The sequence below is a fragment of the Passer domesticus genome, chromosome 7 (genome assembly GCF_036417665.1).
Source record: "Passer domesticus isolate bPasDom1 chromosome 7, bPasDom1.hap1, whole genome shotgun sequence".
In the NCBI taxonomy this organism is placed as follows: Eukaryota; Metazoa; Chordata; class Aves; order Passeriformes; family Passeridae; genus Passer; species Passer domesticus.
Window position 1 is genome coordinate 47,002,035 of NC_087480.1, and position 25,953 is coordinate 47,027,987.

General features: G+C 37.8%; 1 protein-coding gene across 2 annotated transcripts; it reads right to left on the reverse strand.

The window, feature by feature from the left end:
* Nucleotides 1-1,885: 1,885 nt before the first annotated feature.
* Nucleotides 1,886-25,791, reverse strand: ZNF326 (zinc finger protein 326). 2 transcript variants are annotated; one of them, XM_064428333.1, is made up of 13 exons: nucleotides 25,645-25,788; nucleotides 25,077-25,151; nucleotides 19,225-19,351; nucleotides 16,782-17,187; nucleotides 13,909-14,107; nucleotides 12,127-12,161; nucleotides 11,184-11,271; nucleotides 8,840-8,954; nucleotides 7,661-7,808; nucleotides 7,241-7,340; nucleotides 5,900-6,030; nucleotides 4,896-4,991; nucleotides 1,886-2,598 (listed from the first exon to the last, which is right to left on the reverse strand). In XM_064428333.1, exons 1-13 carry the CDS (start codon nucleotides 25,658-25,660, stop codon nucleotides 2,437-2,439), a joined length of 1,698 nt encoding a protein of 565 aa, XP_064284403.1. In that variant the 5' UTR covers nucleotides 25,661-25,788; the 3' UTR covers nucleotides 1,886-2,436. The 2 variants fall into 2 exon arrangements, with proteins under 2 accessions (XP_064284403.1, XP_064284404.1); XM_064428334.1 differs by lacking the exon at nucleotides 25,077-25,151 and having other exon boundaries at nucleotides 25,645-25,791.
* Nucleotides 25,792-25,953: the final 162 nt, after the last annotated feature.

The following is a 25,953-nucleotide window of genomic DNA, read 5'->3' on the forward strand; positions in this document are numbered from 1 at the left end:
TTCTTGTTCTCCTGTAATACTTGGTAATCCTCAAATCATGGGGGGGGGAGGCAGAAAAACCTCAACCAAACTTCTGCATACAGAAAGGACTTTATTTTAAATCAGAATCAGAGGATAGTAAGGGGTTGTGGGGTCTTAAGAAGTCTTCTCTTTTGTTTTGTCTCAGCAGATTTTGATGCTCAAATTTACTCCTTTCCCTGCTGGCATCAGCTTTGAAGTAACAAAGAATGGGATGAGGAAAGCTTAGATTTGGAGAGTAAGATCAGAAGCTCTTTTGTATTAGATGTTGGACTTCAGTTTATACACCTTTTTAGTTATAAAAAAGGCTTATTATTCATCAGCTTACTTTACTTTAAACCAGACAAATCTGTTTGAATTGAGGTGCAGGACTTCACTTGAAAGAGAAGTACACTACTGTAAGCCTAAAAACGTGACACAATTTTAGAAATTAACTTTAAGAAATTAAACAGATGGTATACTACTCATTTTTACACTTAACTCAGAAGAGACTTCACTGCTACGTTCAATGTAACATTCTAATCCTCTCACGTGATTTGAGACTTCACTGCAAGCTTTTGATTCAAGAGGATGTGGGATTTAGCAAGGGTAGGAGAGATCCAACTCCCAGCTTGCTAGGGGCATTCCTTACAATAAAGTTTCTCCCTACAATCTTAAATCTGACTGGGTGAGGACTTCAGTTAGTAGGATAACCAACTGAAGAAAAGCTCTGGATCCAATATTTTAGGGCTACTTAGAAAGAGCAGAGAATTCTAGAAGCTGAAAAATACATCTAAAGAAAAGCTTCATTTTCTTGTAGAAGTCTGATAGACAACAACAAGAAAAGTAAAGCTTCTATTCAGCAAGCTAAAAACAGATTTCATTCTACAGACACAGCAACAATTTGGAACACGTGTTCTGGAGTCCACAAGGCAGATGTCCAGGGCAAATAGGAATGAAGATGGTAAGTCTCCATATCTTTCTCATTCTTAACTGTAAGAAGAACAGGAAAAGCCAAAGCAAGAGAATCTACAGGCTTGTTTCAAGATTTCAGTATTTCACACATGAAATCAAACCAAGTATTACACAAGTATGATACTTATCATCCTACAGTTATACCATGTAGCAAAAATAATTGTACGTAAAAACCCTAGTGCATTTTGGTTGCAATATACATAAGAGCTTGCATATATGGCAATTATTCCCTGTGAGCAAATTGCAAGGATTAGTGCCCATATTTCTTACTACTCTACCGGCTACCTGGCAAGTTCAACCCTAAAGAAAACAAAAACACAAACAAAACTCTACGTAGTATCTGTCAACATTTCTCAGAGCAAAAAGACTGAAGTTCTAGCTCCTGAGGTAGGCAGAATGTAAGACAAGTTGTATGTATCCTTCAGCATAACTATAAACCAATGCCATTTAGTCCTCTGAAAGATTAAAAATGCATAAGGATGTTTCCAAGCAGAAATAAAAATAGCATTAGTATCATCATGCAAGTCAAAACTTTGCCACTCCTGTGTAATGTAAATCACCACCTGAAACATTCCATACCATTATGACTACTCAGATAAGAGGCTGTACTGATTCTACTCAAGAGCCTAAAAAGTTATACAGCTCATGCTGTTAATTCCTAAGATAGACAAGAGTACACCACATGTAAACACACAGAAAGCACACTTCCCACAGCACACTATGAGGGCCCAAGTACTTACCTGTCCTGGCAGGTGGAGTCTGAACACATAAAAACTCAGCAATGAGTCAGTCACTTAAGATGCAAGTACAAACTTCAATGATAGTATCAATTAAGATTTAATTTGAAACCAGTTTAGTAGTCAGCATGGGGAAACTTTTGAAATACTTAAACTACAGACATTTAAAACAGTAATATTTCTTACGTATTTTATTGCTACAAACTGGTACATCTTATCACAAAAAGCTACAAGGCATATTATAAACACATACTCTATAATACAGAGTGCAATGCAGTCCCCCAAACAGCCACACTCAACAGCACAATTTTTGAAGTTACTCATCCTGTACTGAGGTAAATATTTATAAGCTTACACCATAAAGCTTTTAAAATATTTACCCCACAGACCCACCCTCCTTTTCAACTGATTAGACCAAAAGTTATTATATCCAACTTTCAGTACACACACCAAAAAAATAGGATGCTTAAAAAAATATACAACACAATGTTTTGATCAGCTTTAACAGTCAGTTTTCTATAAAAAGCTCAACTAAAATAGTCTTAATTTCAATTTAACAAAATCAGAAACACAGAGGAATTATATAAACAAGTTCTCCATGGAATGGAATGCATGCATATGGTGGGGAACCTTCAGATCCATTTGAGACTATTAAAAAGTCTGAGCCACTTTAGAGCAAAATAAAAAGCCGGTTTGCCCCCACTAATTTATTTTCATTTTCTTGCACTTAGTTATCTTCAGTGTGGTCTAAAGTGAAGTCAGTTTGTTCTTCAGTTTCTTCCTCCTCTTCTTCCTCCTCTTCCTCACCCTCAGCTGGCTCATCAGCTTTTTCTTCTTCTTCTGTTTGCTGCTCCTGAGCCTGATCATTAATTTCAAAAGGATTTTCACCCTGAAGTAGAAGATTGAAAATAAACACTTTGATATTTATTTCAAATATAAAATCATACTCATCATTTCAGTGAATGAAAGGGGCAGCCACTAAGAAATGCTACATTATTTCACACAGCTTTTTAATAGTTGTGGGTTTTTTGCAAGAAAATCAAAACATGTTGGATTTAAAACTAGCAACACCACATCTTTATGTACATGGGAAACTGGGATCCCAATAAACTCTTTCAATGCAAGTGGAAATGGCACTGAGAAAAAGCCAAGTATGCTAAACACAGATTTCACTTCAACATTCAGAAATCAAAATTACATGCTTAAGTTTCAACATGTTTTAATTAAGAACTACAGCTGCTTCCTTTTTCTCCCCAATCAAAACCAAATTGGAACAGCAGAGTTTTGTTCTGCTTTTCCTTATTTACAGTCTTCATGTACTCTGAATAATTCTGTGAAAAAAGGCATACTCCTCAGAAAATGAAAAAGAAATCTAGAATTTATTACACTGACTGGCCTGAAATTCATTCCATTGTCAACCTTGAAAAATTACCAGTTTTCTTAGTACTTTACACACACTGGCATTCTGGGTTCATATTTCCTCCATTTCATACAATTGCTCAGCATGAATACCTCAGCCTTCCTCTGTTCATATACTTAAGAACTGTGAATAATCAACGAATAATAACAGCATGAACTATTAGGAGTTTCTTGGCTAAATCTCATTTAATGTTCATACATCCGATAAATCAAGTCTGAGCTGAACATATGACAGCAACCACACCAGGACTAGGATTTTAAGAGTATTATTTAAAGCAAGATACAAAAGAAAAATTGAATGCCATGCCCCTTGTCCTTTTTTCTCCACGCCAGTTAGATTTCTCAGGTAGAATCTTCCAGGTGGCTACTGAAAAATTAGACAGCTATAAAAATATTCAGCAAATTCCATGAAACAAAAACTTGGTTTCAGTATTATTTTAAAAATTAAGAGAATTTTTAAATTCAGATTTAGATTTAACCCAAAGAAAGCAGAATTAAGACCATGCTTTTCCCAGAAGACTGCAGGTCCCAAATGCATGAGTGCTCTGCTCCATCCCATGCTGTGTAAGAAAACTGAACTACTTCAGTCTCAGTTAATTATAAATTTGAATAAGGATGAAAGAGATTTGCATGACCAGGAGCCAGATACATCTCATTGAGCAGGTCCTGGTGAAAGTGCATGAAGTTCAGTCCACCACAGAGAACACCAGTGCTAAGCATTGTGAAAACATCAGTGGTCTCCTTGTGAAGATAATCTTGCAAGTTTTTCTCTCCTCAGTTTTTGAACTGATGAATCCAAATTTCCACTCTCTCTTTTCTCAATCTCCCGCTAGGGGGCTGTATTGGACAGGGCATGCCAGGCATAAGGACCTGGGAAGAGATGGATGGATATTCCAGCAGATATTCCAGGCTCTGCTATCTGGCCATTTGCAACCTTTCCTTAACAGATACACAACAGGTGTCTGAAACTGATTCACACACCCATCCATACATAATTTTCCAGGACACAACTAATTTGACATTTTAAATCACAATTAACTTGGGCACTGGCTCATACCTTGCCATATTTCCAAAAGACACTATTGCTTTGTCTGAAAGACTCTTATTGTTGTGGCACAGGCAGAATCATAAACCAATTAAAGGTAATCCAGAAATAGCTAACAACAGTATTACAGAGTCCCTTAGCAAAGTAAGTGGCCCAGGAGAAAAAACTCTCCATTTTGCTAAAATGAATTCACCTATTTCTCAGGCCACACAGCTACAACATATGCTTTCATGCCTTTTAAATTTTCTTATCTCATCAACTACTGTTGCAAGCTTTTGTTTTTGTGATGAATCAAAAAAATTCTACTAAAAAGCATCTGAATAGTGTGCACACTATACTTCAGTACAAACCCACATGCTGGAGCTTTTGCTTCTAAATGTAAAGATGGGAGTAATTTGTGTTTTGTGCTCTGCAGTTAACATTACATATAAAGACACTGCTGATGTTTGCCTGAAGTTTGTTTTGGTTTTTTTTTTTTTAATTAGAGAATCTAATTAAAAATTGCCTAGATAAAAGTTTTAAATGACAACCAAAAGCTGGTGAATCTGAAAGTAGTAATTTTTGCTGCAAAATAATTTAGCTGAGATAATGATTTTTGACTGGCAAAATACATTAAAGGTATATTAAATATGTGAGCTGTCTAAAAGACAGAGGACTGAGGTTAAACACTATCAACATGGAGAAAATGGCAAACAATTATTTTCTTTCCATTTACATCTTACCTTCACATACAGCTCATATCGAGCCTTGACTATAGGATTATTCAAGATGCTGGTGGCAGTAAGAACACTCTCCCTTTTTATTTGTTCTCTGTAGGCCTAGGAAACAAATTTGACAGTGAATAATTATCATGTTCCTATAACAGCTGTCACATGAATTTGAATTCACGGTCAGTTTCTGTAAATAAAATAATGAACACACTACAGTGTGAGCTGCTTGTTCTTAGTACGTAAGCCCAAACCACATAAACCAAACCCATTAGGTTTAACAGTGTTTATAGATTGTTGCTTTAGCTTTGATCAAAAGATGGTAAGATCTTGCTTATATAAGGGTCTATAACCAGTCATCTGCTCTCATCTACAGACAACATCCAGGCTTCTCCATCACAGTCTAACATGTTGTTGAAGATTAATCCTGCTCATTTTCAGGGTCCCTTCCAACTCAACACATTCTACAACATTTCAGTCACAGAAGCTTGTATGAAAAAAAACCCTGTAAGTTTGGCAATCTTGCTTACTATCATGCTTATGCTACTCTTTCAACCCTTCTACCAGCCCTAAAGTTTATCACTACGAATTTTAACAGGGACAAATACAACACAACTGCTAAATCTAAACTGCTCTCAGTTGTCTTCAAATTAAAAAGATAATGGCCAACAAAAGAGACAGTATGTCAATCTTGCTAGAAACACATGTGTTTCGCTTTCCAATCTGAGTAACAAAATGTTTTCAATACTTAAACTCTGTAATGCAAATCCTCATCAAATGAAGAAGTGATTTCTAGTAACTTTCTCATGATTTTCTACTGGCAGCTATTAAGCACACCAATATTTCATTACCTAGGGTGCTTAAGTGCTGGCTACTTTCTGAGGTGTTAAACTTACAAAGTGCAGTAAGGACATTACAGCTTTCTAGAGAACAAGCCACAGCAACAAGAACTTAGAAATTACTTGCACCAAGAACTGTAACATTTTTCACCTATTTTAAAAAAAAATGTCATATCTTACTTGTTTTCCTTTTGTGTGATCGGGAGATTTTAAATGTTGCTGAACAGAACTGTGCAATGCAGGAACATAAACACTGCAAGCACTGCAGTGAACAGTCTCAACTTTCATCATATGGTCATCAGCTGTAACCCCTGCCAAAGAAGATGCAACAAATCATTAACAAAAAATGTGTTACTTTAGGCAACTGGAAAAGTAGCTCGTTTGGTTTTTTACCCCAAAATTAAAAGCTCTCAGCTGCTAAACATATCAAACTGAACCACTGAGGAATATTCACCCAAAATTCAGGCATCAAAATTAGACTCTCTGAGGGCAATATTGGAAGATGAAGTTTTTCACTTCAATGCTCCAACTTCACCTCTTCATAGACTACATGATACCCCGGCAAAGTATAAAAATGGCATTGTCAATCAACAATAGCCAATATCCTTAAAACTACACATTTTGATATAGCAAACAAAGCTCCACCGAAGTAACTGCACATACTTTACCCCTTATAAAAGCTAATTTACTTCCTTGCCCTCCCTCGCTATCAGGAAGAAGCACATGAATCCAAATCCTCTTGCAATTTTAAGTATTAGCTTGGTAACAGAACATTCTCATCACAAAGGAAAACAGGCCCTCCAGTACTTTAAGGAAAATACAAAAGAATTTGTGGGATTGTTAAAATGTTGCCTATATCCATTTTTAAGTAGCTTTTAGTATTTAAGTTCAAATTAGGTAATACTGCAATAGTTATTGCATAAAATAAAATGTCTTGTCTGGTTGTAGCCCATATTGTGAAATCCCTCAAGCAAAGAAGGGGAGGATATGACACAGCAAGGCAGGGACACATTAACTGCTCCAGAAAACTGCTTGTAGGGCAACCAAGGGGAAAAAAATTCCAGGCCGAGATGCATCCTGGGTAACCAAAAAAATGCTCCAACTCCTCCTTCTGGCACTGTCCCTCCAAACCACAGCAACCCTCCTATTTGCACTTTTCCAAATCCTTGTATTTGACCACTATCACCTTATTGCTTTATTACACTCTTTCAATCTACTGCATCCACCTGCTGTCACTCCTCATGCCTTGTACTGAATGAGGCTGTGGCAAAGCCCACAGGATTGTTTGTCAGGTACCCAGCACGATGTTCTCACCTTCTGACAAGGGGACCTGGATACCCAACAAACAAGGTTTGCTATCTCCTGCCGTGCTTACATTCCACATGGGATCAGAAACAAAGCAAAGAATCTCAACCAGGTACAGAAAACATGTGAAAACTAACTGGTTTTATCCATTTTATCAAATGCAAAGAAGAATGAAAAGAGAAAAAGACCAGGAGAGCTCCAAACGACTCGACTCACCTTCCATTATATCTTTTTCAGCAGCTTGGGAATTCTCCGTTTGGTTACTTGTCTGTTGCTTACGCATTGCTGTCTTCTTGAACTTATTCACCATACACTCCTACAAAGGGAAAAATATTGTAAATATCTGTGATGTACAATTGTTTACATTCCAATATTAACCCAGATTTTGAAAAATCTTTAACAAACAGTAAATAATTGCTATTACTTCTTAAGGTACTACTTTCAATTGTAAAAGTAACAGTACTTTAGAGACTTTGAATTTGCTTCATTTGCTTGAACTTTCAGTATTATGTGCTGCACCAAAAGTCATCTACAAAATTACTAATGGCAAGTAAAGCGTATTTTTGAAAATAAATGGTAAAAATTGTAACTACATTCTCATGAAAGTATTATACAGATTAAAACCAGCTGACTTACATGAAGAAATTCCATCACTACTTTGTCAAATTTTGTTTGCTTCTGGATATGATCCAACGTCTCCTGGTGAGCTGCACTCTCCAGATGTGACTCAATTTCTTTTTCTTCAAATGTTCGAAACTTGCAAAATGAGCAAGTAAATGCCATTCTATCAAGAGAAATACATTAAATATTACTATTAAAACTCCTCAAAATAATGACACTTGACAAACCCAATCAGAAAGGGAACAGGAAAAGCATTCTTTGAAGAATGCCAAGTGAAACAGAAATGAAAAAAAATCCCTAGTTTTTCCATTACAAAGGGTAAGTGCTACATTAATCAAATATAAATCAGGCCAGTGTCAGAGTAACAAATTATCTATTCAGGAGACAAAAACTGCTGAAATCAGATGCCAGGCATTTAAAAGCCACATTATTCTGTGACTTCATCTATTGCAGCTCTCTACTTCCTGTCACCTTTTGTAGTACACCTTGTAGGCACAGAATCATAGTCCAGCCAGGCCATGAATTCCTGATTATAAGTAATTACAAGAATTCATTTAAAGCTCATTTTCCATACAAAAGCTGTATAATCTTTAGAAGTAAATATAAACTCCTCAGTACAATGAGGAAATGCCACTAATCACTAGCTAGGATCATATACTGCACTGACATTGAACAGTTTTGTACAGTGCAGCCACAGGGCAAGAGTAACAAAGTTGCAAACCTATTTTTGCTACAAACAGTTGACCACAAATATACACACACACACATATATAAAACCAGAATAAAACCAATTTCTAAAGGCTTTTCAAGTCAACATGAACACAGACTTCAAAAGCAGTACCATTCTAATCTGCTTCTCAAGTGTGCACTGATGCACTTCTGAGGGAGAAGGGGCCAGTAAATTGAGGATTTTCTGATAGAACAGTGGTCCAATGAAACACCCACTCTTCTAAGACACTGAATTTGGGTGCCAAGTTTTGGCTTGAAGTTTTTTTCTTTATTTGGGTTAGTTTTTTGCTTTTGCTGTGGAGCAGGGGAAGTTGAGAGGAAAGCCTCCTTCCACACCCCTCAATTTCTTTCTTACATTTTATTTTCCTGAAATCAGTCCAAAAGGAAAAAAACATGTGCTCTTAGAGAGACATTAAGGGCAGTTAAGAAAAACACTGTACACAACACAGAAGTTACAGCACAAACCTGTATCCATCACCGTATTTTTCACTGTTTTTTTCTCTTCTACGCCTTTGCTTCTCTCTTCTGGCCTCAATCCGCCGCTTTTCTTCTTCCTCACTTTTAACTTCTCCTTTGCCATCTTAAGATATAATTGAAGGATTAAAAACCAAATTCAAAACAAACAAACAGCAGAAGTATCTGTCTTCCCCGTCTCCTCTACAAACACTTCAAAATGCAGAGAAAGCCCCTGTAACAACATGGTTCCATGGCTTCCTTAAATGTTCTGAAAGTTTTGCTTTGTTTTCCTCCTCTAGAGACAACCAATGTAAATGCTTTCAACTTTGCAGCTAAGGGTTTACACTCTAGTTTACAGTCATAAAAGAAATTCTGAGTTAAAGCAACTCCTTCCCTGTTGTGCCTAGCTATTAAAGGCCTCTTCAAGTGATCAGAAAAAGGTAACTGGAAACGGATAGAGAACAACACATTAAAACTCTCCCATGTTTTCAGAGCACCACTGTTACAGTCCCCTTACATAAAAGGAAACTATCTAAAGGCTGTCTCCTCTACTCAGAGGCAGTTCCCAAAAGTAAAAGCAAAGGTTCTCATTAAGGAGACAAGTGAGTGTTGCTTCAAGTTATGGTACCCAAACTGAAATTCAACAACTTTATTATTTCTACCCACTAGACTTCACTTGCTTTCACAGAAAAATATTCCAAAGATTTTTCAGCTAAAGAAATAAACCAATTAATGGGGGTGGGGAGGGAGAGACAAGGACAGACAGATTCAACACACAACAAAGTACCCAAGCAGACCTTCAGAGAAGAACTTGATTAAATTACCACCTGGCATGTAAGTGTCAGTGAGTAAATGAACTGAATTTAGTTCTACAACATGTAAGACTTCCAAGGAAACTAACTTTTTGCATAAGTGCACTTATGTTTGTCTTTCCTATGTCTGCTTTAGTAGTCTATGGACAAAAAGAAAAAATAGACTATTATCCAGTGGGTAGCTTTAGATAAAAAAAAGAGGATCACTTCATTTTCTTTTACAGTTCAAACTTAGAAGAGAGGTCAGCCTCCAAGAAATCTACCTCCATCCAAACAGCAACAGAAAGGAACACACAACAGCATTATGCACAAACACCAAGACTGCAGAACACTCTGTGGATCAAAAAGTGCCACTGAATACTGAAAACATCTTCATGACTAACAGCTCCTCATTATCCCAAGGTATATAATTTTGTAGCAAAAAGTTTCAAAATTTACTGTGATCCAGAGAGGAGAAAAACTCCTGTCCATGAGACTATTTTTAAAAAAAAATCAAATTGAAAACAAAAAAAACCATCTACCTACCCACAGAGCAATTCCCATACTGATCTCAGGATTTAAATTTCATTCAGTGCATTACCACTAACCCTGGAAATATGCAAAGGACTACCTGTTTTACTGCTGTAAAAACCATCTGGTATGATATTCTGTGGCATGAAATGGCCTCTAATCTGACCCTCAACCTCATAAATTGAAGTGCCTGCCCTGTGAGATGCTGGGGAATGGGGACCTGAATCTATATATAAACCAAAAATCCCCTCTTTCCTTCACTGCAGTTATGCAAACTTTTCAAACAAAAAGAAACTCACACAATTTGAAAATAAACTCAAAATATTTACTATTACTTCAAGAAAAGAAACATTCATTTGGCTGCAAATTTCCAGCCCTCCTTGCCCTCAAATGATACCATGCCATATGCAATAAGGCAGCATACAAAAAGCATAGAAGTAATTTCAGCCTTATCACTGGATTGCTTTTACTGTGTGTCTGGAATCACTACAGTTAATACACACTTGAACTGATTCTTGTGAACTAATAATAAACCTGTTTCATTAAGACTGCACGTGAAACAGACCCCGCGTTCCTGACAGCAGCTCTCCAAGATAACTGAATCCACTTTATTTAAAGTGACTCACCTAGGGTTTAAGGGTGAGGTTGATCAGCTAGTGGGATAAATAATAGGATATGGGTGAGGAACCAGTGGGATGAAGAACATTCAAACAATGGAATGGTAGCAAGTATAAAAAACCACAATTTTTTTTTTCCCACAAAAATAAAAAAAAGGCAAACAACAACATATTTAAATGATCAGAGAGCAGAGACACAGTAAGCATGAAAAAAACCAAACAAGTCATATATGGATCTTACAAACAACCGTATTTCCACAGCCTAAATTGTTTAACTCTTTAAACAAAAAACAGGCAGCCATGCTACCAAATAACTACTAGAGGTCATAAATACAGGCTTACAAAATGTAATCCCTCAAAGCCTCATACATAGAATACCTACAACACCTTACCTGACAAAGCAAACTGACTTACCTCCAAAAGTCTGATACCCAAGATCATAAGCATCTCTTGTGAAGTCTTCATATATAACAACTGCACCACTTGTATCAACTTCAATTTCCTAATAAAGTCAGATCCATAAATTAAAAAAGCCGCTCTAAATCCAGAAAGGCAGCGTAACTTACATTACTTCCAATGAGCTGCTACTTGCTGTTTTTTAAATATGACAACAAAAAGTGAATTATCTTGTGGTATTCCATGTACAAACACTTCTAGCTCTGCATTTCTCCATAATTCCTTACTAAATTATTTTCACAATCAAAATTCTTTTCTGTATAAATATTTTGACTTCCAATCCAGACTTTTACTTAGTTGAGAAGGTGTTAATACCCTCACTCAAAAAGAGAAGGGAAATGCCATTCCAGTCCTGCAACATTAAACCAGGATAAATATATATACACACATGCCTAGCTTACTGGTAACATTCTCACATAGTGCTGCAACTGATCTGTCTGAAGGGACTAATCTTCCTACCCTATCAGATAATACCTTTTAACACTGACCCTTTTTTATTTATCCTCTCTCCTTGATGTGTCTTATGGCTTAGCCACTCCTCACTTCTGTTTAGTGACCCACCCAAGCAGGTCATAGCTGCATGAGCTCAAGCTGTGGCAACATGAGAAGTGTTCATATGAGAGCTCTCTTGTGCACTATGTCAACAGGCAGGGTCTACAAATACACCTTAAAATTCACTTTCTAGGCTATGTGCACAAGCTGTATCTTTCAGTCAACATCAACTGCCACCAAAATAAGACAGTTTTAGATAAAGTGAAAAAAAACCCCAAAATCATGTTCAGAAAAACTTATCTAGTTTAATGTTCAATTTGGTAACTCTAGCTTGAGAATTATGTGTCTTCAGGTATACTATGCAAACTTCTCAAGAATCAAAACATGTTCCAGTTCTGAGAATCTTTACCTCTACAGTAGAATCCTGGTAAGATGTCTTCATGTCTATTAACATAAAATGAGAAACAATGCAAAAGTGCTGTCACTGACAATTCATTTTAAGACAATAAGATATTTAGGAAAAAAACAGCTTGTTATGCAGGGAAGATTGTCTACATTTACAATTTATCATAGTTTAGTAATATTGTTAAATGCCAAATCAGTAACCCTTAGAAATACAAACCAAACACTTTCAGAAGCAATCACCTATATCTAACTCTAAAACAAGAATTTCAAGGCTGAAAGGACAATAATATTTTGAAATAGATTTGCATTCATACAATAGATAGCAACTGCATCAAAGTTTCTGTTAGTTGTTACCCACTTTTTAGTTCTCAACTACATCTGGTCTTTCTGTTCAAGTTTCAGAAACTCTGTTAAACTACTCCACATTTTTTTCCCCCTAATCTCAGAGCCACAGGACTGCCTGCATTCTTGCAGGCACTATATATTCCACTTCCTAAAGTAACCCAATGTTATGTATTGGTCTTTAGATTTTGGAAATCAGTGAGGGGGATGAAATAATAAATTAGAAGCATTGTGCTTGAATGTAGCTTAGAAAGAAGAATGTACAAAAGTACAGAAAGAACTTGGATGTGCATTTTAGAGACCCTTTTCATAACAACAAAGCTGATGAGACCACCATAAAGTTCCCTATACAAAAGGCAGAGGAATGTGTTCTACACAGCCAGTTCCTGGAACTGGTACAGTACTCCTGACATTACAGTTAAGGGAACACTTATGTAATACATAATAATGTAACCAGAATAACAAAATCAAAACTAGAATTTATGCCTCAAAGTCTCTGCCAAGTCTGTGCATTTGCCATGCAAGCTATGAGCTACAGCAACTTTAAACTATTTTCACAGGTGATTCAAAACCAAACTACCTAGAACACTGCACATCAAAATTACTAGAAAATCACAAAAATCATAAAAACTAAAATCTGATTGCTGTACACACTATATATAATACTGTTCACAATACATAACACTCAAGTTCACATTCCCTCAAAGCAAGTACTTTATTCAAACCTCACTAGTGACTTTTTTCTCCAACTTTGACTGTAATACAAAAATTTTTAATATTAGAGCTGTAGAATATCTTTATGGAAGTTAGAGAAACTAAATACAAACTGCAAATTGTATTAGTGGTGCTTGGTTTCTTTATCTCATTTCCAGTTCTTCTTGTCATTAGAGCATTTCATTTACAAGTGGGAGCAATCTCTTTCTGCCTCTCATAATTATTATGTAACAGTTTTTGCCATTTTTGCAGTTTCCCTCCTCTTCCCTTTCCTTTTCACCCACGCCTTATATCTTTATTTTAACTGGCTCACAGCTGATGCACTACTTTTTATAGCCAAAGAATTTGGACAGCAGGGCCCAGGCTCAAGTAAGAGCACATTTTAGTATTTGTCAGGCATTGTCTCTTCAGACAAGTTAAGCTCTAACATTATTTTTAGTGATGAAAATTTGCCTCCAGGAAGTATCATCATGAAGTCTCAAAGAGATAGTCTTCAATGGTACATATCTGAACATATCAAAATATTCAGTATCATTTAGCAAATAATCTTTGCAGTAGAAAAGTTAGACATGTAAATTCCTAAAATCCATTGTGGACTATTTGAAAGATAGAAAACAAAGAATTACAAAACAGCACATACAGCCCTTTTTCTGAATATTAAAACAAAGTAATTTCTAATGAATAAAAAATTACTAATTTTAACTTAAAAATTTTGACACTTGCTACTTACTTGGTGATTTTTTCTGGCTCAGCTTCAAAATAGGCTTTGTCATTTTGGGTTTCTTGATAAATGTCCCACCAGGTTTGTTATATGGCTGTGGTATCATTTTTCTTTTTATTCCTCTTGCAGCAACTGCTGCAGGACTGGGTTTGTTATGATAGTCAACGACAATTCCAGGTCTGTGCATTCCGCCAAAGTCTCCCATATGCTGAAAATTTGTGAAATCAAGAAGAAGGTATTAGTATATGAAAGCAATGTCAATAAAACAACTACTTGGTACAGTATGACTGTGACCTTAACTAAAATCTTGTGTTCTAGAGCAAAATGCAGGAGGAGATTTAAGCTCCTGGTCTGATGTTTGTTTGTGCAATGGCATTACGGGTGTTTGTCCAGTAGAACTAATACTTATGTATAAACTGTGTTTCTGCTTATTCAGAACCATTGTCCAGGCAATGAACATATCTGTCATATCTCAGCCTAACATCCTGGCTCCTCTCTTCAGATTCTCTAGATAATGAATTCCATCTGCCTCTGGGGAAAATTAAAAAAAAAAATTTAAAAAACAGAGCTTAACAACTCAGTTTTCAACACTAAAAAAAAAATAGAAGCTTTAACAAAAAAGCTTCCTTGCTTTGCATCTTACGCAAAATGATAGAGTAGTGATCTGAAAACTGAGCAAAGAAAGTTGCCCACTGTGGAATACTGATTAACTGAAGGAAGCCCATTCTTTCTTTTATCTATCTTCCCACTGAATTCAATAAAAGCAGATTTTTTTAGCTGGGCCTGCAGAGAGTGATACAAAACCAACACAGTGATAGCAATGAAAACTCCATTGAAAGACTAAACCTTTCCACTATTTCTAAAATGATATACAGTCATTTGTGGATATATGTATATGAAAGTTACCTCTCTGAAGACAGAGTAAATAAATGAGTAATCTGAAGAGGGGAATTTAGGTAGCTGGAGTATTTTCAAAAGTGCTAACATACTTCTTAATATTAGCATGATTACTTGATTAATAAAGGGCAGAAGAGAGCCCACAGACTGGATGAGTGACTTGGATAAGCAGAAATATATCTCTTTCCATGAGTAGAGAATTAGTATTACACTGTCAAAAGAACATAAAAATAACTTCAAAACCTTTAAGAAAAGCATTATTTTTTAAAAGCAGATTTTAAATGACAGACAGAATGTACCAAAACAGGCACTTTCCATAATCAGAAGTCCATGCACAAGATCTCCATGTTAATTTATTTAGCTGAGGTAGCTATAGACTGCCTGGCATGTACATTTACATCAGACACAAATTTGACACGAAGTACACACTGGATAATTCCAAGTTCGGGTTTTTTTAAACAGACAATCTACCTATTAAAGGTGCAATGCATTTTACATATGGTAAGGACTCTAGCCTTTACATTCTCCTTTATTACATAAAAAGAACTAAAATGACAGATTTCAAAAGCAAATTAAAAAAGAACTCAGTTGTAACTGTGCACAAAGCTTTGAGATCTAAATGAGTTCCAAAAGAATAACATAAAGGCTTAAGAATGTAACATTTTCAGCTTCACAAGCAGAGAAATGAAGATTGAAATCTTTTTCTCATACCATGCTACATGCTATCTAACAGCCAAGTGCAAATCTGAGCTGAAAGTTGAATGTGGCAACTACAATACTCAAGAATGCTGCAAAGTAGACTTTCTGGAACAAAACCACCACACATGTTAAGCATATAAAAGACCCAGTAAAAAATAATTTTCCTCTACTCTTCAAGCTGTATAGTTTAAACTTAAAGAATCACTTCCCAAAGAAATACAGCACGCTCAGGAATTTTAAAAGTAAGTTGCACCTAGAGGCACAGGCAGAAAGGTGTTCACTGAATATTTCGTGCTTAAAAAAAAATCAAAATTGGGATTATAAAACCAAGACAAAGGGACACCATCAACCTAAAGTTAGTATTTCTGTCAGGTTTGGGGTTTTTTAATTCTTTTCTGCTGTATTTTTTCCCCTACCTCACTTAACATTAGGCATTACTTCCTCAAATTGATCACTATTTTGCATACAGTTAATCATGCCGTTTCTAGGACACAGACTTTTTACATCCCACACTGGAAAGAAATCCACTGAGAAGCACTTAGAACTTAAGTCTTCAAAACGAATACAAGAGGAGTAGGCACACTGTGGGGAAATTAATTTCAGTTCTGTGAAAGGATCTGATTTCAAGTTGATGATGCCCCTTTAACCATGCTTCAATTCTGAGAAAGAATCACTGTAACTGCTAACCACTCACCTTTGCCATTTCCTCCCCATCACCCTTCCAGTAAACAAGTCAGAGTGAGAATTAAGTTTAAAAGACGACTTGATGTTTGATAAAACATGTACTCAACATATTAAAGGATTAGCTCAACTTTTCCCTTTACATGAACCAAAAACTGCTCTAGCGTTCACAACCTGGGTTTTATTTTTTGCTTATACATTGCACCTTTAACCTACTCAAAACTTCAAAAGACTTTGATTTCAACTTTCACAATATTCAAAAATTTCCTCACCAGCAGCAGAGATGCTGGTGTTTACAAGGAAAAATGAAAGTCCTTTTAATCCCTTTTAGACCAAACCTACTACTTTTATCTTCACCTTTCAAACAAAAGGAGAGATTTAACAAACCTTATCAACTAGTCTCTTACTCTCTTCAGCAGAAAGAGGGACTGGGTTCTACTTGAAGACAGCTTCAAAGGGATAAACAACATTGTCACCACCCACGATCGTTTGCTTGGACAAAACCCCCACACTGTACTGAACAGTGCATTCATTTTAAAGCAGTGGTCTTGAAAGGGTTTAAAAGAGTGTCTAGTGAAAAGAATCTGAAAAGATTCTGTACTTACTCCTCGGCCTCGGCCTCTGCCTGTTGATGGTCCTCCAAAAGCATCATAGTTTCTGCTTCCAAATCCACTTTCAGGATAAGCAGGCGTTCCTCTCCCCCGAGAGCCTACAGGTGCAGGCTTCATATGGGGTGAAGAAAAACTGCTGTAGGAAGAGTAACTCTCTCTTCCTCTGTCCTCCATAAACCCAGGCCTCAATTTTGAACGGGAGTAAGGTGCTTCCCAGCTAGACCCGCCCTGGTTTCTACCTCCGAAAGAGTCAAGGCTATTCCGGTAGGAGTTGTCAAATCGACCACCATAACTACCTCCGAAGCGGCTTTGTTCGGGTTCATTATAACCATAGCCAGATCTGTACAGATCTCGCCCACCCAGAGAAGACCCGGAGTCGTAAGACTCATAAGGTCCAAACCTGGAAAAGTTGCACAGTGAGGAGAAAAAAAAGTAAGCTTACTAATGTTATACATTTCAAAAGACAAGTTATCAGTTGACATTTATCAACTAAAATCAATTTATAACTATACTGATCTGTACAGTTGTGTTATTGTTTAATCTTGATTAGGGCTGGGCAATTCACACTATGACCAGACAGAAAGCTATCTGAGCCATTTTTGCTACAAACAATTCTAAAGTTCAGTATACCTGAACTTTGTTTATTTAAATTTTCAGCAACGTTTACTTACTAAAACATTATTGGAGCCCAGCCCTAGTCTCACAAAAATAATCACCTGCAGACATTCAAAGCCTAGTCAAACTCCGCTTTCTTCAAAATCATACCCTCACGGTCTAATAGTTAAACAGCAGTTGAGAGGCAGCTTAGTTCTGAACTGAGAAAAAAAAAAAAGTTTTGGCTTTTTTAGTGGTACAGTTGTGAGTTCCAAGTATCCCACAGTTCTCATTTTAAAGAAAAAATACATATGCTCTTCTGTTCACATTTTTTCCTTCTGAAATTTTTTTCCCTGTAAAATTAAGTCTCACAATCAAAGAAGTTCATGGTCTTCAGTGTATCCAGCTTTCACTTGCAGACCACTAGGTCTAGCAACTCTGAAAGTCTCCCCAAAGCATGCAGAGTGGACACAAAAAGAGTCCATGGAATTTCAGAGTCAAGCAACAAGGAGCTACAATCTTCAGCTATTTATCAAGAGTTTGCTTTGCCTGGGACATGGGCAGTGTCAGGCTAGAAATCAGTATCTGTAACTGCTTGGAAGGGAAACACATTAGTGTCCCTGCAGGGTTATAACAGGGTGACTGAGCAGCTGGGAAAGACAATCCCTTAACTGATACAATACAACCTACAAGAGACTCAACTTACTAACTGTAGCTACAGTAAACTGAATGCCCTCATTTCAAAATCTTTTCATCACAGAAGACTCAAAGATACACAGAAAATGACACTAGAAAAAGTCCATGCAGAACATTAGGTTACATAGCAAGCGACATTTTGGCGTTCAGTAGTCATTCAACCTCCATCATATGCAGATTACTATATGGCAGGTACGGCTCGTTCCTCAATCTCTGCTCAGACTTGTAAGTCAGTATTAACATTCATTATTAAACAAGTTATACGTAACTAAAATGCTTAACAGAACCGAGCAGCAAGACAACACCTCTCCAGCCTCCCTCTTTAGTATTGTCCTTTCCCAGTGGCACCACAGTGACTAGACAGGAACCACACAGTAATCTGGCAACAGCCAGACAAAAATTCAAGGATGCACACAAGAAAACCATCAGATTATCTAAGTTTTCTTCACATTTTATCTCCTCCAAGATAGAATCACTACTCTGAAAAGCATGCTTCTTTGAATGCAATTTTAAGACCTAAGTCAAATCAGCGGGTCCCTATTGTTTTCATCTGAAAGAGCAAATAGTACCCTAGCATTAAATACACAGCTTTCAGACCACTGCATCAGAATTTTTAGTTTTAGACTACTCAATCTTACAAAGCAGCCCAGAACATGCACACAGTTTCAAGTGTAATCAGTACCTTCCAATGAAATAATCTGGACATGACTTTCAGATTCAATACCAAGATCACTTGAGCACTGCACATTTAAACCAAAGAACACATACCCTAAATGTTCCTTGAAAACGGAATGTTGATAGATTCAGTCTAAGGCACTAAACCAATTAGGTCTAGTCTGCTATGTCAGAAATGGTGTGTCAGGCCAATCAGCTATAAATTGCTAGACAATACTGAAAAACAAAACTTTTGCTATTTTCATTCAGACGCACTGCTCCGCTGTCAAACTTTTCCACAAAATGCTGATTATTACAAGAATCCAGCACTTACAGTTTAGTATTTGCCAGTATTTATCAAACATGAAGACTCGGAATGAAAGTGTTCATACAAAATCATAACAACATGCCTCAGGAACACTTAAGTTAGAAGAATGATTTAAACTTAAATTGGATTTGATTGATTCTTGGGACAACTGAAGGATTATTTTACCTGTTACCACCACCACCACCTCCTCCGCCTCCACCTCCATGACTCTCCATCCCATAGGATTGGTTAAGGTAAGAGTCCATGGATCGTGGGCCACCATAGCCTCCATGCCCATAATCCCGGTCCATGTCTAAAAAAAGAGCAGAAAAATGTTTATAAAGAAAGCAAGTGAGAATTCTTATTAAGTAATCTAGTTTAAATTCTTAAGTAAGAGGCTTACTCATTGCCACGGTACTTAGAAACAAAATACAAAATTGACAGTTGCAAACCAATTTTGACACTGTGATGACAGAAGCCACGTGTCTTTGTCATCATCTGAGCACCTCTTGACTGGAATAAAGTTCCTAATCTTTTCCAATAGCAGGTAACTTAGGATTACTGTTCCATCAGCTGGAATCGTCACAAATTAAGAGAATTAAATAAAGATACCTGATGTGGAATATGTCCGAAGTTGTAGAGAATCAAGATCACTTCTAACCCTTTCATAATACAATGAGCTCAGAGGCTCTCTCTATCCAATGCCCCAAGAAACTTTCACTCACACTCAGGGACCCTGGGTCAAGGTTACAAGCTGTCATGCTGCAGGGCAGGCTCTGTATATAGGCTACAGTCAAACAAAAGAATTTTCTGCCATCTAGCACAAACAAAAATACACCCAAATCAGCACTGAGCTGCAGCTCACTAACTGTGCTAAGGTGCCAGTATTTCACAGTCAAAGTGATGTCACTTCATGACATCTCAGCATCTTGTAATGAAGTCTGGCAAAAGAACCAACTTCCTCCTCAGCACTGGAAGGTCTATGTAAAAATTCTGGGCAAATATTCACTCAAATTCAAAGCACTAAAATAATGCTGCAGATCTGCACAACGATTATGATCCACTATCTTTCTGTAATGTACACAATCTGCACTTCACTGGCATTCTGGAGACCAAAACTGCTTCCCAGTACCAACCAACACCAAGGCTTGGGTAATACCAAGAAAACCTGGCAAGTCAAGATTCACAGAAAAAGTAACACGGAGAAGGAATACACAATGAACACAGGAAGGATAAAAATGAAACCAAGTAGCTGTTTACTCTGACAAGAGAGAGTATTTTATACATTTCAGTATCTCCACATGTAAACCACTGACTTCTCCAGGACAATTAGCTCTCTTGAAGTCATAAGAAGCTGTCCTATTTAAAGAAATACAGTAACTCTCTGTGCATATCATTCCATGAAAATAACTGTAGTGGTGAAAATACGTACATAAATTTTATCCCATTTGTACCTAGTTCTTGTTAGCACCAAGTCATTGTAATTTACTTTCCAGTATCTGTCAACAATGAAAATTCTGCAAATTATATTAAGATGACTGTATCACTTTGACATAGATATTCTTAGCATGCCTGAACAGAGACTCCAACACATAAAGACCTACTGCTGATTTTTATTCTAATGATCATAGGTAATTTCTAAAAAATTAAAGATTATACTTCTGGGAAAAGACAAGAAAATTCTAACACAGAAGTCACACTGCATCTTTTCATATTCTGTACATACAATAAAGATTCAAAAACCAAAGCACAAAAAGACCTTTTCAAAACACTAATCATGTAGCACCACCCACCATCAACTTAAATTGCAAAGAGTTACTGCCAAAAGAAACAGATGAGGCTTCTAATAAAAACATCTAATGTTCCTCTCTGGTCCTTCTGAATGATCTGCCACCTAATCCAGAACATTACCTTCAAGACTGTACACATAAAGATGCAGACCAGCAAAAAGACAAGACAGTCAAGAAAATAAACTCAGTTTCAGAGAAATTAAGGTTGACCATGGGATCATCGAATCTCAGATCCAGGTTGTTAGGTACTTTAACACAGGACAACCAATCAAAAGACACTGACATTCTGAAAACTGACATACCTGACCTGAAAGCACCCAATAATTTACCTCAGTTTCACCTGTTCCCTATTATCTACAGGCCTCCTAAGATGGCAAAAAATCAGTGAGGTTAAGAGTTGAGAACTGAATCAAGTCATCCAACAAGGAAGAACACAAGACACTGTCAAGATCCCTGCCACTGCAATGCAATTCTACTACAGCACAGGAAGTAGGGACCAGTGTTATGCATTTGCAGCAGTTCAGTTTTGGAAAAACACAAAAACTTTCACATGCAAAGAACTCTTCCAAAAATGGTTTAAAAAGCATCATTTTGGAATACATTTTAGTCTAAAATTTTTAGCATGAAAGCAAATACTAAAATACAATTTACAATCACAGGATAACTTCTGACACCCACACTTGCTCAACACTCCTTACTCAGTTCATGTTATATAACATCAGCAGTCTTGCTACAGTGCTATGCCAGTCCCTAAATCCTCAAACCCCTGCCTTCAGGACATCACCACCATCTCCTCTCTAAAAGTGAACAATTTATTCACCTCTTTCCAGACTCACTGCCCTGCATTTACCTACATTATAATAGACTCATATTTGAAAATGGTTAACACAGGATAGAAAAGGTACAAAGACATGAAGAGGAATGATCACTTGAATGATTTACTGCAAGAAACTAGAGGGAGCAAATTAATTCACAAGTAACAAGTCACTTTTCACAAAGCAGACATACAAGTCCCAGAACCAAGTCACAAGTAACTAGTTACTAATGATTAACAGGGATTTAAGACAGAAATCGGATAAATCAACTGACAAGAAATTCAAAGCATGTCAAACACAGACTATGACTGGGAAAGTCCTCAAGCTGCAAACGTGTGAAGGCACATAAATAACCAAAGCAGTACTGGTACTACTTGTTCCATGCCTCCAAAGAGAGAGAGACATACAGGATATTGCTAAGGTAGGGTAGACACTTTTGACCCGATCTACTGAAGGTGACCTTATAATCTCCTTCCAACTATTTCATGAACTGTTCCACACTGCTGATCAGTTAACCTATCATTCCAACCACTGCCCTCCTGGTTCAGTCATCAGCTGCAAACTTTACCAAAGATTCCTACATTTTATGCTTCATGCCCAGAGCATGACAAAGAAACTGCATTCAACTTAACAAGTACAGTATTTCTTCAGGTATTAAACTTTCCTCTCAAAGTATGTTCTTCAGACAGGCTTTATCCTAAAAATGGGGAAACATACAAGACAACAGTAAATACTCATTTAGATAAATGAAAATACAAAGGATCTTAGTGTAGTAATTGATTAATAATCACTGTCACCACCAGTAGAGATATAGACAAGCTGCCTCTCTGTGCAGACTAAATGTGAAATTGTTTCACATGCTGAGAGAACAGGTATTAAAGCACTACAGAAGAAACACCAGGAATTGCACTCCAGTGTCTCAAACCAAAAATTCAAGAGTAGTAGTTCATTTAAGGTTAAATAGTAACTGCTTATCAAAGAAACTTCTGAAGAAATATTTTATCTGTGTATCTATGAAAACCACAGAATTAAAAAGAAATTAAAAAACAGTGGTCCATATTTGCTCTTAAAGCTTAAAAACGAGAGAGTGAACCTCTGAGATGACAGCATTATCAAAGCATCTGAAACAAAGAACTTATTAACAGAATAAATGAGGTTTTGGCATCTGCAGCTTCTTGCATAAATACCCTGCAGATGAATGAGCCATTGAACTTAAGCAGGGAAATAGAAGAACTTGCAAAGAACGATCCGGTTTTTAATTTCTAGATTATATCGAAAAGAGGAGAGAACAGCTATGTCAAAGGTGAAAATAATATATTACCACTAAATTAAAAAAGAATGGTATAGTAAAACACAAGTTCAACCTAAAAATTAAACTGTTAATGTGTATGTATTTCTTCAGATTAATTTAAAAAAAGCCATATTTGGTAGAGAGAGCACTTAAAATAGTTGCAAAATAAATCTCAATAGCCAGTGAAGAAAAATAAAATTTTCCAAAGGAAAAGAACTACAAAGTAAACAAACATTAGGTAAGACTCAGAATCTATTGGTACAAAGAACTCAAAAGAAAAGCTTTAGAGCAGAGAACACTGAAATCATATTCACAGCATAAAGACAAGAAATCATTTTGAACAGTGTGCTCCATGTGAAGCAGATGAAAAGGCTAAGAAAATGAGAAAGATCTTGCAAAATAAATGATAAATTAAAAAAGCTAAATTTTGACTACCAGAAGCTTATGGGTCTGTTGTGCAATAGGAAGCAGTGTTTTTTTCAGGCACATTACATTTTCATAACACCACGTCTAGGTTGTTAGCATCACAACCTTGTCATTAGGCCATTTTCCCTTCCAGACGAAAAGGAAAATAGCTGCAGTAACTAAAATATTAACCTGAATATTTAATAATATTTCTGCTAACAATACTAACATTTTTTTCCAAAGGGCACATCAACTCTGGGCTCAAAGTGAGCTGTCAGGAAGGGACAATGGTCCAATTACAGGAGTCATCAGACATACAACTGAAAGTGCTTCCCACTGGCTGAAACTTTCCAACAGAAGAACCTTGCCAAGAGCTCAAATGAGAACTAGGCAAAGATGAGAATTCCCAACATCTGCCCTCTGCTGCCTGTCTTCTGAACCCCACAAAAAAGCCTTCAGTCCCCTGTATAGAACTGGCTAAAACAATTTTTATGCATGCCTTGCTCATGTACATTCCATGTATAAACAGTCATGGTAAAAGCTGCAAGCTGCATACATCATAATTAAACTTTTATAATAATTACAAATAACACAAAATTTAATTAACACAATGAAAACTATTACTATAGAGGTACATGAAAGGAACACTCTAATTGTACATTACACATTTGATTAGTTACTTCCCCTACAAGGAGCCTGGATTCGCTTTAATATTTGTGTCATCAGACCTCAGAAAAGCAAGTTCTGGTTAACAGTTACAGAGAATATTCCAATAAGATACTTAAACTGGCATTTAAGAATAACCTTTCATTCTAAAAATCAAGTGGATATTTAATTAGTACTCAATACAGTAAATGAAAAAACAGGGCAATATATTTCTTTATTTACTATTTATTAATTTTACTATGCAGAAGATAAATGAAAAATAATATAATTGGAAAAAAAAAGCTAAGACTCGAGAAATGTGTAACAAAAATTACTACATTGCAATCAAAGATGCCTCTGTAATTGAACGTGTTATTTCCATATAACAGCCAGCAAGAGTGTCAAGAAGCACTTATTTGACAGGATCTGTAAATGCAGCTTGGATACAGTATCAGTAAAGCTTTTTATATTAAGATCCTTTCAACACTTGCTTGCATGCTAGCAAGAGATGTCAAAACATTTCTTGAGTCTTTTCTAAACTCATAATCTTTATCATTTTACCAAAGTATGTGCACTCCTTTTAGTTTTATCTACATAGTATTTTTGGCAGTGCAGAAAAAAGAGGTAGCTTTTGGTCTTGGCTTTATGTGTTTTTTTCTATACTTTTTCCAAACTGTTAGTTAAAGTCAACTTTAGGGGGGCAAAAAGTAAATAAAACCCAAGCAGTTACAGGCTCTGGTTTATATAAAAAAGAAAAATATCCTTTCTTTTCAACAAAAATAGTACTCTGTAAGAATATACTGGTTTATGTAAAAAAAGCCACCATCTTAAGAAAAGTCTGTATTTCTACCCCACCCCCCATCCCCACTCCTTTATCTCACAATTTTTCATTTGGAACGTGCAGTTCATGTTGACATGCCCAAGATGAAAATCGAGTCTCACTCCCAAACAGTGACAACTCCTCCAGAAAACAACATGAGCACTTAAACCACGTTACGCACTTTAAAAAACCCCTTTCCTTTTTCGTTTTTGTTAACACTGATTGTTCAGCCCCAACTCTTTTTACAGGTTAGACGTATTTATAGCTCATACCTGAGACTGACCCACTGGGCATGTTCACACCACAATGCATGGGGGTATCTGGGAATCTCCAATCTCTGTCTTCAGCTGGAGAGGATGGGTCAGTGAGAATGACTTAGTGCTTAGCAAGAGCTGGAGGGGAGAGACAGGGAGCCGCAACAAGAGGCGGCTCTCTCTCCTGTCGGATCTCCAGGCTCCTGACACGACCCCCTCAAAGAGCTCGCCCCGAGCTCCCCCCGGCTCTGCCCGCGCCCCCCGCCCGCCGCCGCCCCCTCGCCCCCCGCTCGCCCCGCGCCCCCACGGGCCTCGCCCCGCGGAGCGCCGCCCCCGCCCGCGCTCCCGCCCGCCCGCGCCGCCCCGGGGAGGCCCTCCTCCCGCGCAGCCCTCCCGCCGCCGGCCGCCGCCGCAGCTCCCCCAGCCCGGCCGTGGCGGCGGGGGAGGAGCACGAGGACGTGGGTGAGGGGGGCTCCGTCCTGCGCCTAACAAAGCGGCCGCTGCCATTTTGAGTCGCGGCCGGGCCCCACGGCGGCAGCGGCGGCGGCGGCCGGGCCCTGCCCTTGCGGGGGGGGAGCGCCCTCACCTTCCCCGTAGTCCATGGCGGCGGCGGGCGCTGCTGGCGGGAAGGCGGCGGCGGCTCCGGCGGCTCCCAATGGCGCCCTCCACCACAACGAGGCGAGGCGGGACCCGCGCGCTGCACGCACTGCCACGGCGCGCGGCGATTGGCTCGGCCGGCGCGTCACGTGGCTGGGCCGGCCCGCGGGGAGCGCGGACGCGAGCCCGCCGCGCGCAGCGCCGCGCACGGGGCCCGGCCCGGCCGGGTCACGAGGGAGGCTGCGCGGCGGCCATTTTGAGCCCTGGCAGCCGCCATTTTGTGTTCTGGCGGCGGGCC

Bases quoted from the DNA above. Each gene is read 5' to 3' on its own strand.
- ZNF326 (XM_064428333.1), bottom strand. The intron at 11,272-12,126 runs GTAAAGATTCTC...TGACTTTATTAG, and splicing joins ACCAGGATTCTACTGTAGAG to GAAATTGAAGTTGATACAAG. The intron at 8,955-11,183 runs GTAAGTCAGTTT...TTATATCTTAAG, and splicing joins TGGGTATCAGACTTTTGGAG to ATGGCAAAGGAGAAGTTAAA.